Source organism: Schistocerca gregaria, chromosome 7 (assembly GCF_023897955.1).
Source record: "Schistocerca gregaria isolate iqSchGreg1 chromosome 7, iqSchGreg1.2, whole genome shotgun sequence".
In the NCBI taxonomy this organism is placed as follows: domain Eukaryota; kingdom Metazoa; phylum Arthropoda; class Insecta; order Orthoptera; family Acrididae; genus Schistocerca; species Schistocerca gregaria.
This window is the reverse complement of record NC_064926.1, coordinates 544,151,601-544,167,038: the sequence shown is the minus strand read 5'-3', so window position 1 is coordinate 544,167,038 and position 15,438 is coordinate 544,151,601. Positions and strand designations below refer to the sequence as shown.

Below are 15,438 nucleotides of genomic sequence, written 5' to 3'. Positions count from 1 at the left end.
CTTCACTATCTCTGTGACACTCTCTTATGGATTACAAAAATTTGTGACCATTCTTACTGCCCTTCTATGTATATGTTCAATACCTCCTGTTAGTCCTATCTGATACGGGTCCCAACACTTGAGCAATATCCTAGAACCAGTCGCAACAAATGATTTGTAAGCAATCTCCTTTGTAGACTGATTGCACTTCCCCAATATTCTACCAGTAAAACGAAGTCTACACCCCCAATTTAATCCTCATACCACTGAAAAGATTAATGAAATAAGTGGTAGGGACACTAGTGTTAAGAAACAGCTGAAATTGTTAAAACGAAACTAAGCTCCAGGCCCGGATGGAATCCCTGCCAGATTCGATACTGGATTTGTGGCTGAGTTAGCCCCTCTTCCAACTATAATCTATCATAGATCCCTCAAACAAAAAACTGTTCCCAGTTATTGTAAAAAGGCCCAGGTCACACTCATCTGCAAGAAGGATAGTAGAAGTGACTCACAAAATTACCGTCTAATATCATTGACATTGATTTGTTGTAGAATCTTACAGTACATTCTGAGCTCAAACATAATGATGTATCTTGAACAGAATAACCTCCTCAATGGCAACTAGGATAGATTTCAAAAACATCTACCATGTGAAACTCAACTTGCACTTTTCTCACATGATATACTGAAAGCTTTGGATCAAGGCAACCAGGTAGATGCAGTGTTTGTTGATTTCTGAAAAGCATTTGATTCAGTACTGCACCTACACTTATTTTCAAAAGTACAGGGTATCTAGTGAAATATGTGACTAGATTGAGGACTTTGTGGTAGGGAGGACACAGCATGTTATCTTGAATGGAGAGTCATCATCAGATGTAGAAGTAACTTCGAGTGTGCCCCAGGGAAGTATGTTGGGACCCAAGCTATTCATTATATGTTAATGACCTTGCAGACAATATTAATAGCTGTTTGCAGATGATGATGTTATCTACAATGATGTACTATCTGAGAGAAGATGCACATATATTAAGTTAGACTTTATAAGATTTCGACATGGTGTGGAGATTGGTGACTTGCTCTAAATGTTCAGAAATGTAAAATTTTGCTGTTCACAAAACAAAACAAAAATGTAGTACCCTTTGACTATAATATCAGTGAGTCACTGTTGGAATCAGCCAACTCATACATATACCTAAGTGTAACACTTTGTAGTGGTATCAAATGGAATAATCACACAGGTTCAGTCATGGGTAAAGCAGGTGGTAGACGTCAGTTTATTGGTTGAATACTGGGAAGTGCAATCAGTTTACAAAAGAGATTGCTAACAAATCACTCGTACGATCCATCCTAGAATACAACTCAAGTGCATGGGACCTATCAGATAGGACTAACAGGAGATATTGAACCTTTACAAAGAAGGGCAGCACGAACAGTTACAGGATCATTTAATCCTTAGGAGAGTGTCACAGAGATTCTGAAGGAACTAAACTGGGAGACTCTCGAAGACAAACATAAACTATTCTGAGAAAGTCTATTAGCAAAGTTTCAAGAACTGGCTTTAAATGATTACTCTAGGGATATACTACAACTCCCTATGTGCTACTCACACAAGGACCATGGGGACGAGATTAAAATAATTACTGCACACACAGAGGCATTCAAACATTATTCTTCCCACAGGAAGAAGCCTTAATAACTGGTAAAATGGGATGTACACACTTCACGGTGGTTTGCAGATTATAGATGTAGATGTAGAGTTCCTTATTTAGAAAAAATCTCAGTGGATGTAGCCAGAAAGCTTAAATCCAGGAATCTAAAAACATCATTTTATGTGCACAACACACTTGGACACTTTTAGTGCAATGGTACAGATAGCACTCCAGCTTACTAAAAGAGTGAAGTATATAAAACACTTGCAATTCAAGGCAAATTCTATATAGGTCAGTCTGGAAGGGCAATATGCACCCGCTGCAAGGAACACGACAGAAGTTGGAAACTTAGGAAAGGAGTCTCTACTTTTGCAGGACAGCTGTTTAAGGAAGGCCATAATTACAAGGTGAAACATGAAGTTTAACATCACAAAAACAGAGGAAGGAAGATGAACTATCTAAAAATAATGGAAATTAATAAACAAATGTCCATCAACCCAAGCTTATTATCGAATGACCAGACACAGTTCCCTCACATGTTATTTTCAACTACAGATGGTATGCATAATCCCATCCAGGCCATGTTGTAAATTACCCCTCTTACTTACATGTCCCATTTTCCTTTATTTCAGTTACTATAACTTTTTTCATTATGTCAAAGAAGAAAAAATTACTTTGTGTAATCACAGCTGTTTTACTCCTCTGCTTAATCTCACTAGTGTATCTTATCTGTTTGTAATTTAGGACCTATTAAAGACAAGATTATTTTCTTCAGTCACAACTTTGGAACATATCACCAAAGTTTATTGTTCAATTTATTTTTTTCCTTGAACAACTGTGGTAATTTGTGTAAACAGTGTGGTCCATTGATAGCGATCCGGCCAAATATCTCACAAAATTAACATCAAAAGAAAAAATAAGAACAATAAATCTGTTCGAACCTGATGGGGGAAAACAGATGGCACTATGGATGGCCCACTAGATGGCGCTGCCATTGATCAAATTGTTAGAAACTGTATTTTTTTTTAAATAGGTACCCCCATTTTTATTACATATTCATACAGTACATAAATAAATAGGAATGTTTGAACATTTGTTTCGCTTTGTGATGGATAGCGCTGTAATATTCCAACACTTATAATATGCCGTGCCAATTTAGATGAACAGTTGCTAACAATGTGGTTTTTTAAATTAAAACACAAAAAGTAGTTATGTTTGGACTTTATTTCTATTGTTCCAATGTGATACATTTACTTTTGTGACTTTATCAAAAATTATGGGAATGCATGCTGTTACTGCGTGAGCAACCATAATAACCTCATTAATGTAATAAATGCTCAAAAAGATGTCCCTTAGCTTCAGTGCATTTGGCAATACGCATAATGAAATTCCTCTCATCAGCAAGTAGATCGCCTTCAGCAATTGCTGCACATGCATTGACAATGCACTAACGCATGTTTTCAGGCATTGTCGGTAGATAACGATAACAAATATCTTTCAATTTTCCCCAAAGAAAGAAGTCCAGAAATGTAAGGTCCGGTGAAAGTGCACACCATGGTATGGTGCTTCTACGACCAATCCACCAGTCATTAAATATTCTATTTAATACCACTTCAACTGCACATGTGCTATGTGCTGGACATCTGTCATGTTGAAAGTACCTCGCCATTCTGTCATGAAGTGAAACATCTTGTAGTAGAACTGGCAAAAGATGAATTAAGAAATTGGTATACATTGCACCACTTAGATTGCCATCGATAAAATAAGGCCCAATTAGATGCAGATTTAAAATATGCAGTTTCTATCAATTTGACCTATGGAAGCACCATCTAGTGGGCCATCCATAGCACCATCTGTTTCCCTCGTCACAATCAAACAGATTTATTCTTCTTATTTTTTCATTTGATGCTAGTTTCATGAGATATTCGGCCTGATCACTATCAATGGACCAACCTGTATATTTTATCTTAGTAAAATAATCTTACATCACATTTTTGTTTTATTCCTAAACCTGATGTTAACAATTTTCATCTCTGGAAATGGAGATACTCTGTAAATGCACTAGTTTAAAATATTTGATCCAACAGAATTTCACTGCATCACATACTTATCTTTGTACCTGATGATGCCCTACACAGCCAAAAACCAGTTTCTGAAATAAATAATAAATATTCTAGAATATTATAACAGTGTTGTGTGTGTTTTCATTCATGAATCAGGAAACTTTCCAGAGTATTTAAAAAAAGGCAATACTGAAGATGCAGAGGACTACTGGCCCTTTCCTCTGCTATCATCACCCTCAAAAATAACAGAATCAATTACAAACACAGATTAATGAAATATTTGATTAAATATGACCTTTGAAGTGCTTCACAGTCCAGTTTATATAGTGACAGAAGCAAGGAATCAAACATAGCAGAATTTACGAAAATGATACTTGACACTTTTGACAAGGATGAGCATATTATATGTCAAAGGCTTCTGATACTGTTGGCCACAAAATTCTGCTAAGTTAGCTATAATCATTTGGAATAAAGGTGCAACTAATGATTGGTTCTGATCACAAAGAGTACTGATAACATGAACCTCAAATAAGATCAAACATTTAGTGAAATGTTTACCAACATGAAAATCTTTTAATATAGGAAATCCTTAAGATCTCAGACTATGAACAACACTGTTAATAATGTACATCAAGCACTTTCCCAACTGCTTTACTATTGGGGAAAAAATTCTCCTTGCTGATGACAGCAATAATATATTAAGTGAAAAACAAGACAAATCCTTGTAGAGAAAGCAACTGAAATCTTCAGTGTAGTTAACAATTGGTCAAAAATATGCAATAAAGTTATAAGGAGCATTCAAAAAGAAATGAGCCAGAGGCATAATTACAGAAACCAGTACCTGTATGTTAGAAGTATTGACCGTGGCTGTTGAGACACTTGTCCCACTGTGAAACAAGGTGGTGAATGGCTGTCTCATAAAATTTCCGGGGCTGCGATATTAACCAGTTCCACACGTACAGCTGGACATTGTCATCTGAGGTGAATCATTTGCCACTCATAGCCTTTTTAAGGGGACTGCAAATGGTTGTACGGAGGGTGGCCGAGAACCTCCCATTTGAATTTCTGCAGAAGTGCCATGACTTTGTCGGGCATATGAGTCTTCGAATTGTCGTGTAGCAGAATGAACCCATGGGTGAGATTGCTTGGTCATTTTGATTTGATCGCTAGGTGAAGGGTGGTCAAGGTTTATGAGTAACACTGGGCATTCACTGTTGTCCTGCGCCGCAGGAAGTGAATCAGAAGGGGGCCGTCTTGGTCAAAGAAGAACGTCAGCATAACCTATCCTGCACTTGTGTGGATGGCCTTGGCTTTTTTGGTGGTGGTTCCACTGGACACTTTATCATTTTGATTGTGGTTCGAAGTGATGACACCATAATTCATCTCCAGCCACCACTTGTGCCAGGAATGCATTCCCTTCATGAGCATAGCGCTGCAGATGAGCAAGACAGTGGGACATTTGACATGCTTCCTGGTGTGGTTGAAGACTGTGGGGCACCCATTGGGCCTCACTTTGCACACATGCAGTCATTCTTTTGTGATGGTGAGAACACTTCCAATGCTCAATGCAACCATGGTAGCTAAGGCTTTCACTATCACTCGGCAGTCCTGAGTAATGAGTGCATCCACCAGCTGCATGATGTCATCTGTAATGCAGTGTGGTGCTCCAGATTGTGCATCATCAGCTAGTGACACCCATCCTTCTCTGGAGTGCTTGTCCCACACCTTGGCCCTTGCAAGGGACATGCAGTGTTTGCCTTACACTTACGACGTTTGTCAATGAATGTCCATTTCTCCCCTGTCAGAAAATGAACAACACCACTTTGCTCTTTATTTGATGCCTCTATGTCACTGTTTGCAATGCAACTGGCACTGTTGGATGATTGATGCATGCTGCTGCTAGCTCTGTATAGTCATGTGACGTGTACATGTGCCCCCTAGCAATGAGCTGTGAACATCCATGCTCTGTTTGGAAACACGCCTCATTACACACGCCGGGACCGATGACCGTAGCAGTCTGGTCTCTTTAACCCCCACAAACCAACCATTACACACGCCACGATATTGCTCTCCTGTCACCGGTTTGCACATTCCATACCCTGGCTCGTTTCTTTTTGAACACCCCTTATACATCAATCACAAAGAAAACAAATGCTGTGAATTCCAGTATGAAGAAGGAAAATTATGGTTTTAAATTAAATGCAGGTGGACTTCTATAAACTAAATCTAAATTTATATCGACATCTATAATCTGAAAATCACTATGCAGAGCATGGCAGACTACATACAACTGTACAATCGGCATGGTAGAGGAATGCATACTGATTCTCAGCTGAAAAGGTGTGAATATAAAAAAGATTCTTGCACACAGTATATCATGAGCATGTTACACCCTCACAGACCTGACATCAGTGTGTAAAAGCCAGTCATTTATTAGATGCTATCTGTATTCTCAATACTCAATTCTTAGTTTTGGAATACTTATATGGGAATAAATGCAAAAAAAAAAAATTGAAAACAGTGTTCAATATACAGAAAAGGACAATAAAAATGACCAGAATGAAAAATGCTCTTATTACAGTACAAAAAAGGCGAATATGTCCTGGGAAGAGTTAGTGAGGTAAAAGAAAGGAACTAGCTTTTTGACTTATCTGGTAGCTTCAATCACAGTTAAGACAAAACATCATGACACATTCCATATTCCCAATTTTTTTACTTCTTAGTAGTAGGACTCATGTCATGCAATGGAATGCATCATGTCAAGTAAAGTAACATGATACATGATGTTGTCGTATATTGAAAGACATGCTACAGTGTCATCCAATGTGACATTTATCACTTTGTGCAATATTCTTCCTGTTGTAGATGCAGCCTACTCTCTAGAAGCATACAAATCAAATCTGTATCTGTTTTTGTTCTTACATGCCTTCTGGATTTCGGGCAGTGTCAGGGACTTTAGTCTATAAATTGCAAGATACAGGTGGGCCAACACCTTGCAGCTAAGAAAACTTGTCACACTGGGGAAGTAGTGCTAACATGTAAAAAAGTGTGAATATTTCAAGATGTTTTGATTTAAATTTCTTTGAGGCTGCTAGATAAGTCAAAAAGGTAGTTCCCTTCTTTTACAACCCTCTGTCTTCCCGGTGCATATTCACCTTTTTTGTGTTTGGATGCAAGCATTTTTCATTCTGGTTCCCAGCTTTTACTCTACCATAGTTTTCATATTGGACTGCCATAGCTTGGCAAACAATGCATATTTTTGTTGACTCAGGTGAAGATTGATCTGGTATAGGTTTCATTATTGTCTTTCAAAACCTGTTGGTTCAAATGGGCAGTGTTAGTTTGGCTCCACTATGGTTACCTACCCGATTATGGTTGAACCTGTCAAGTGCAGCCTGCTGTGCACTCAGAGCACACAAGCCACTGAACCACGCCAAAGTCACAAGCCTGTGGGAGGTTTTCATTTTATTATTATTTTGTTTCATATTTTTTAATCCTCTAAAAATTGTGCAACTTTTTTATGTAGTTCCATACATTTTATGCATACACACATGAAACTGTACAAACAAACGTACGAAAAATAAAGAGATCAAAAACAAAATTTAAAACATACCTTAAAGAACATTTATGAAAAAATAGCTTTCATTCCTAAAGAGTTCCTGCAACATAAAATTATCACAAATAAATAGGTGGGCTGACCAATTACAAAGTAGACAAAGAGGATGGAATGTGCTTGTAGTAACATAATACATTGTAGTTTGTAACAATATTGTGAAAATTACTACTCACCATATAGTGGAGATGCTGAGTTGCAGATAGCACACAACAAAAACACTGTCACAAATATGCTTTCAGCCAACAAGACCACCACGCAAACGCAGCTCGCACACATGACTGCAGCCTCTGGCAGCTGAAGTGACATAATATTGTTACATTCCATGCTGGATTCTCCGGTGTTTAAAACATTATAGTTTGTAATTAATGACTGTGGTCATGTGACCGAAAGCCTATTTTTAGACAGTCTTTGTGTTGTGGCTATCTGTGACTCAGCATCTTTGCTATATTGTTGCAGTGATAAATTATGTATGTGTATATTTGTATTACGAATTTTTTGTGTGTATCCTTTTTTCCATTACCTTATGTACCTCTATTATAAATGTGCATGTGCAGTGTGAACATTAATAAAACTGACAAACTGTAGGTATGGATTCCCGACTGGGGATGGAGGACAAAAGGCCCTAAGAACATATTTCTGGAAATGCATCATTGCCATGGTAGATGGTGCTGACAAATGACAGTTCTGCTGACCATGTGCCATGTGTTCATTAAGTGTTGCAGATGATAGGGACAGTAGTGGTTGTCATGCAGGATACACATAGCTGTACTTCGGCTTACCCCCATGTTGGCAGGCCACTTGCCTGGAGCATGGACTAAGGTTCGTCTCAATATCCTGTAGAATTCAGTCTTCCAAATTTTCTGTATGCACAGTCTGTCACCTCCCTGCATGATCCTCTGTCTGAAATATCCCATGATCGCACAAAAGCCGCTAATGGGCTTGAATTGTGCAATATGGTTGGTGTCTGCGAGGGTATTTTTGCACGTAAAATCCAAATGTGACAAGATCTTTATTTATTTATTTTTTTCTTTTTTCAAACGGTTAAAACTTACATTAGGCCAACGTCCAATACATCATTGGGCCAAATTAAAACCACCAGTCTCATTCCAGTCTGGAGTTATTTAAGGGTAAAACCTGAACAGTGCATATACAAATGGTGTCATTAGCTGTATTTTAATTTCTGCCCAAATAAAATCTTTTGCAAAAGGAATTAATCTATTTGCACAATTTGGCCACATGTTAGTTCCAATTCATCATTCAAATCATGCTGAATATACTGTAACATAATAAGACAAATGTTCCAGTGGGCATATGAATGCTGCTGGTCCAGGCTAGACCAAAAACATTTTACCTCTTGTTCCATGCTCTAAGAGGAACCGTGAACACAGACCCCTGCAAACCATGATTCTGCTCATGGCCTTTTCATAGATATCTGTTGCCGCACTTCCGCACTTCGACAATAACCAAAGACAGAAATCAGGTTTGTGGTAAGAATCTGTTAATAACATTTAGAATTTTAACTACATCTTGTGAGTACATTTAAGAATCAGTTATGCATATCAAATATAACCTTGATGCTTACAGCATAAACAGTGCTGTCCATAATCATGGAAAGAGACCTAGACTGAATTTAGGTTTTTGCCAAAAAAGACTGTATTTAAAACTTAGCACAGCATTTACTACCAAGGAAAAAAAATATAAAATAGCTTGTTTAAGGTGACTCAGGATATAATGACAACAAACTAGTTTAAAAGTAAGTATTATTCTGAACAGTAAAAGCTTACTTAGATAATACATAGTAGATGTTCTGGTAAAATGTGTAACACAAATAAATAACAGTAAAAAATCTGTCATTTTACAACATGCTTTCACATTATATTATTTTTCTCTCTGGACAACCTTACTTCAAAGCTCTGTAATGGTTAATACTAATATCTTATACTCTTTATGTGGTCAACATCTCTTTCATTATGGAAGGATGCGGATAATTTTTTTTATCCAGTAAGCTAATGGGAGTTTATGCTACAAGAAATTGAAACCAAATGTCTTTGTTACAATCTTGATGTCCCCTGATAGTGTGTGGTATCTTACCTTATTAAAGACTGAGTTTACAGTATGTGGAGTGATTGGTATTAATAAATGAAAGAACAGTATAGCACTAGCATTTTACATTAGCAGCATTAAATAACTTCTTAGCCACAAACAATCCAGAGCTGATAGAGAGCATCATGACTGATACAGGGATTAGTGATCACAAGGTCGTTGTAGCTAGGCTCAATACCATTTCTGCCAAATCCATCAGAAACAAACGCAAAATAATTTTATTTAAAAAAGCAGATAAAGTGTCACTAGAAGCCTTCCTAAAAGACAATTTCCATTCCTTCTGAACTGACTATGCGAATGTAGATGAGATGTGGCTCAGATTCAAAGATATAGTAGCAACAGCAATTGACATATTCATACCTCATAAATTGGTAAGAGATGGAACGGATCCCCCGTGGTACACAAAACAGGTCCGAACGCTGTTGCAGAGGCAACGGAAAAAGCATGCGAAGTTCAGAAGAACGCGAAATCCCGAAGATGGGCTAAAATATACAGACGCGCGAAATTTGGCACGTACTTTGATGTGAGATGCCTTTAATAGGTTCTACAACGAAACATTGTCTCGGAATTTGGTAGAAAATCCGAAGAAATTCTGGTTGTATGTAAAGTACACAAGCGGCAAGACGCAGTCAATACCTTCGCTGCGCAGTGCCGATGGTACTGTTATCGACGACTGTGCTGCTAAAGCGGAGTTATTGAACGCAGTTTTCCGAAATTCCTTCACCAGGGAAGACGAATGGAATATTCCAGAATTTGAAACACGAAGATCTGCTAGCATGAGTTTCTTAGAGGTAGATACCTTAGGGGTTGCGAAACAACTCAAATCGCTTGATACGGGCAAGTCTTCAGGTCCAGATTGTATACCGATTAGGTTCCTTTCAGATTACGCTGATACTATAGCTCCCTACTTAGCACTCATATACAACCGCTTGCTCACCGATAGATCTGTACCTACAGATTGGAAAATTGCGCAGGTCGCACCAGTGTTTAAGAAGGGTAGTAGGAGTAATCCATTTAACTACAGACCTATATCATTGACGTTGGTTTGCAGTAGGGTTTTGGAGCATATACTGTATTCAAACATTATGAATCACCTCGAAGGGAACAATCTATTGACACGTAATCAGCATGGCTTCAGAAATCATCGCTCTTGTGCAGCGCAGCTAGCTCTTTATTCGCACGAAGTAATGGCCGCATCGACAGGGGATCTCAAGTTGATTCCGTATTTCTGGATTTCCGGTGGGCTTTTGACACCGTTCCTCACAAGCGACTTCTAATCAAGCTGCGGAGCTGTGGGGTATCGTTTCAGCTGTGCGACTGGACTCGTGATTTCCTGTCAGGAAGGTCGCAGTTCGTAGTAATAGACGACAAATCATCGAGTAAAACTGAAGTGATATCAGGTTTTCCCCAGGGAAGCGTCCTGGGACCTCTGCTGTTCCTGATCTATATAAATGACCTGGGTGACAATCTGAGCAGTTCTCTTAGATTGTTCGCAGATGATGCTGTGATTTACCGTCTAGTAAGGTCATCCGAAGACCAGTATCAGTTGCAAAGTGATTTAGAAAAGATTGCTGTATGGTGTGTCAGGTGGCAGTTGACGCTAAATAATGAAAAGTGTGAGATGATCCACATGAGTTCCAAAAGAAATCCGTTTGAATTCGATTACTCGATAAATAGTACAATTCTCAAGACTGTCAATTCAACTAAGTACCTGGGTGTTAAAATTACGAACAACTTAAGTTGGTAGGACCACATAGATAATATTGTCGGGAAGGCGAGCCAAAGGTTGCGTTTCATTGGCAGGACACTTAGAAGATGCAACAAGTCCACTAAAGAGACAGCTTACACTACACTCATTCGTCCTTTGTTAGAATATTGCTGCGCGGTGTGGGATCCTTACCAGGTGGGATTGACGGAGGACATCGAATGGGTGCAAAAAAGGGCAGCTCGTTTTGTATTATCACGTTATAGGGGAGAGAGTGTGGCAGATATGATACACGAGTTGGGATGGAAGTCATTACAGCATAGACGTTTTTCGTCGCGGCGAGACCTTTTTACGAAATTTCAGTCACCAACTTTCTCTTCCGAATGCGAAAATATTTTGTTGAGCCCAACCTACATAGGTAGGAATGATCATCAAAATAAAATAAGAGAAATCAGAGCTCGAACAGAAAGGTTTAGGTGTTCGTTTTTCCCGCTCACTGTTCAGGAGTGGAATAGTAGAGAGATAGTATGATTGTGGTTCGATGAACCCTCTGCCGAGCACTTAAATGTGAATTTCAGAGTAGTCATGTAGATGTAAATGTAGATGTAGAATGTAAAAATAAAACAGTATTGTACAGTAGGGATAAGATAAATGAGATTGGCTGTTTTAAACAGACTGGCCAAGTGTTTAGAAAGATGGAGGTTCCACACTCTGTCCTGTCACAATGATTTATACGACCCATAGTTTCCATAAATTACTTCTGGCAACTGCTTCTGCAACTAACTTTCCTATCATTGTCTTCTTCTACTACTACTACTGCTAATACTGTTACATGTTCCAATTTTTAGCCAAGGCACGGATTTGCTGGAGGTGTAGAACAGTTTATCAGGTGATTCTTGAGTTTCTCCTGGCATATTTGATAGTCAAAATATCCATGGGTGTACTGCCAGTCTACAGTGTCCAACGGGCACAATATTTCGGAGATCATACATGTTGCCATCATCAGGTGAACTGACGGACTGAGCTCCTGTGAACGTGCCGGCACGGAGATCCGTATGTTATGGCTGCTCAGAGGGAACTGGATTAGGTGAGGAGCTCAGTCCGTCAGTTCACCTGATGATGGCGACATGTATGATCGCCGAAATATTGTGCCCGTTGGACACTGTAGACCGGCAGTACACCTGTGGATATTTTGATTATCAAATACGCCAGGAGAAATTCAAGAATCACATCATACACCTTTATGGGAAGATGTACCGCAGCATGAAGAAATTTGAAAAGTTGCGCCACCGTAGATATCGTTTGCTAAGTACTCTTGCCTTTCGAGCAAACATATAGTTGTGATGACCACAGCAGACAGAGCCATCACACCGACGTCATTTCAGACGCTGTCGCAATCTGTTCCACCACGCGACCGTGGCGTGGGGCACGGATAGTGGAGGGAGCGCGCCGCGGGCGGAGGGTATTTAAATCCAGTTCCCTCTGAGCAGCCACAGCGTACGGATCTCCGTGCTGGCACGTTCACAAGAGCTCAGTCCATCAGTTCACCTGATGATGGCGACATGTATGATCGCCGAAATATTGTGCCCATTGGACACTGTAGACCGTCAGTACACCCATGGATATTTTGATTAGTTTATCAGGTGTTGGAGATGGCATTGGCATGGCTGTGCCCACACACAAAGAAGACGCCAACAGTACGTGTGCGTGACTTGAATGCCATGACTGATGGAGAGTGCGCAGCACTGCTGCTCAACGTGGTGGAGCGCTGGCCTGCTGCTGCCGAGGCCGTCTGCTCTGGCAGGCCCTACCAAAGTGCCGACCATGTGGCTGCTGCTGCTGGTGACTACCTGGACTGCTTGACAACAGCAGGCAAGTGCTCTAGGCCACCACCATTTCTTAGCACCATTACAGCACTAGACCCACTTTCCAAACTGTAATAAGTTCTCTCTACAGAACAGGGAAGAGGAATAGGACTAGGAATACACACTTTTGGGACCAGTAGTATGCTTGTAGTATACAGACAAATGTTTTCTGGCAATATAGATACGTAGCTCCAAACCTTGTATGTAGATGTGTGTACCCTGGTAACTACCAGTTCCTCACCTCACACCCACATAGGTCTTGAAAATCTCTTCGGGTTTGCTGCCGGATCCTAAAATCAACTTGACTCGATATTTCGGCGATCCAACTGGTCGCCATCTTCAGGAGAATGCTGCTTGCTGATGAGTCCCGCTGAGAACTAATGCCTGGCTGCAAAACGATGTCCTATATAGCCCACCGTGCAGTACACGGCGGGTGCGCCGCCCGTCACAGTTGCTGCCCTCCAAGACAGGGAAGGGGCGCCGCCCCTGGTAGAGCTTTGCGGCAACGATATATCGCACTCATGGTCGCACCGAAGAACGTTCAATTTTGATGCGGGATAGTAGCGGATTCCACGTCCTGCTAAGAGGAAACCCATTGTCTCTATTGATTAAATTATCCGCCAACCTAATTTCAATTGCCTCTTTATAAACACTATCCCAAAAACTGGAAATGTTGGCAACTACCACCGTTTAGTCATATTTCATGCCGTGTCCCTCATTTAAACAGTGTTCTGCTACTGCCGATTTTTCCGGCTGTTGTAGCCTCGTATGGCGTCGGTGTTCCACACACCTGTCATGAACTGTGCGAGTCGAACGACCAATGTAAGTTTTCCCACACTGACACGGAATTTTGTATACACCGGGTTTCCTAAGCCCCAGATCATCTTTTACAGAGCCAAGTAGTGCCCTAATCTTAGAAGGCGGTCGGAACACACTTTTGATGTTAAAATTCCTTAAAATTCGTTCAATCTTAAACGATATACCTCCTGCATAGGGAAGAAAGGCCACCGATCCATGTTCCGCTTCATGCACCTCCAGAGATGGTCCAAACTCCATAGCCCGACGAATCTGCTTCTCGGAGTATCCATTATCCTTAAAAACAGCCATCAAATGCGCAAGTTCTTGGGTTAAGCTGTCCGCGTCGGAAATGGCATATGCTCTCCGTACCAAAGTCCTGAGGACGCCACTGCGTTGGTAGGGTGGATGACAACTTGTAGAGTTGAACGTTCTTCGGTGCGACCATGAGTGCGATATATCGTTGCCGCAAAGTTCTACCAGGGGCGGCGCCCCTTCCCTGTCTTGGAGGGCAGCAACTGTGACGGGCGGCGCACGCGCCGTGTACTGCACGGTGGGCTATATAGGACGTCGTTTTGCAGCCAGGCGTTAGTTCTCAGCGGGACTCATCAGCAAGCAGCATTCTCCTGAAGATGGCGACCAGTTGGATCGTCGAAATATCGAGTCAAGTTGATTTTAGGATCCGGCAGCAAACCCGAAGAGATTTTCAAGACTTATTATGCCGGGAATGCCTACGAACTCACACCCACATAGGTGTTTGTGGGTGGGAGTGCTGAGACAACCAGTGATCCTCACTTGTCCACTGCACTCTGGATATGTCAATTCAGTGCATGAGCTGCATACTTTACACTGCTGACTGCAACAACTTAGCCACTTCTGAGGGGACCGACCTCAGCCGAAGACCTCTCTCTCTGCTCTTCAGTCATTGCAGATGGTGTTTGCAGTTATTTTTTCTGCCCAACTACAAAATTTTGTTTATACTTTTGGTGTCCCTTTTCCTATTCAAATTCACCACTTGACTTATATCGAATGCAGTCCAATACACTTGTTTTACTTTCAATGATATTCCTCTTGTAAACTCTTTTCCAGAAACTGCCCATTCCATTAGACTGACTTTCTTCTCCATTGCCATCACTGACAAAATTCCAATGTCAATGGCAAGCCTTGAAGTTTTTATTTCTTCTGCCTGAACTTCAGTTCCATTTCTCAACTTTTCTTATGTTTTCTTCTTTGCTTGCTCGACAGTCTTCAACTCTTATAACAGTATTACTGAATAATTTGAGAGCAAACATTTTTTAAGAGGAGGACAGTGAAATTTGCATGTAACATGTCACACTGTCAAATGAATTTGTCCACCTCAAACTTTTGTGGTGTATTCCCACAGTGAGAATACAATCCTGACATGGAGGTCCAGCTGCACACGTAAAAGGAGCGAGACCAGGTTGTCCCAGAAACATCTCTCAGTTTGGTGATGACATCTGCCTCCCACTCTCATCCAGTTAGCAGTTGCTTTTGTATGTGCATCCAAAAGTCACAGTGCCTGTGGACAAAACATCAGGACTCAGAGGGTGCCATCTGTTCAAGAAGTTGCGAAAATATATTTACAAACATGGAAAGGTGAGACAGATATTTCTGTGTAGTTGCTTTCATTATGACAGGCGGT

At 40.5% G+C, this 15,438-nt stretch overlaps 1 protein-coding gene across 1 annotated transcript in view; it reads left to right on the top strand.

Annotated features, from left to right (window-relative positions):
- The window catches only part of LOC126281325 (2-oxo-4-hydroxy-4-carboxy-5-ureidoimidazoline decarboxylase-like), a 52,298-nt gene that overhangs the window by 12,960 nt on the left and 23,900 nt on the right, over positions 1-15,438 (top strand). The window contains exon 2 of the mRNA XM_049980181.1: positions 12,751-12,987. Within this exon, the coding sequence (XP_049836138.1) occupies positions 12,768-12,987 (220 nt within the window). The 5' untranslated portion in view covers positions 12,751-12,767. The remainder of the gene's footprint in view (positions 1-12,750; positions 12,988-15,438) is intronic.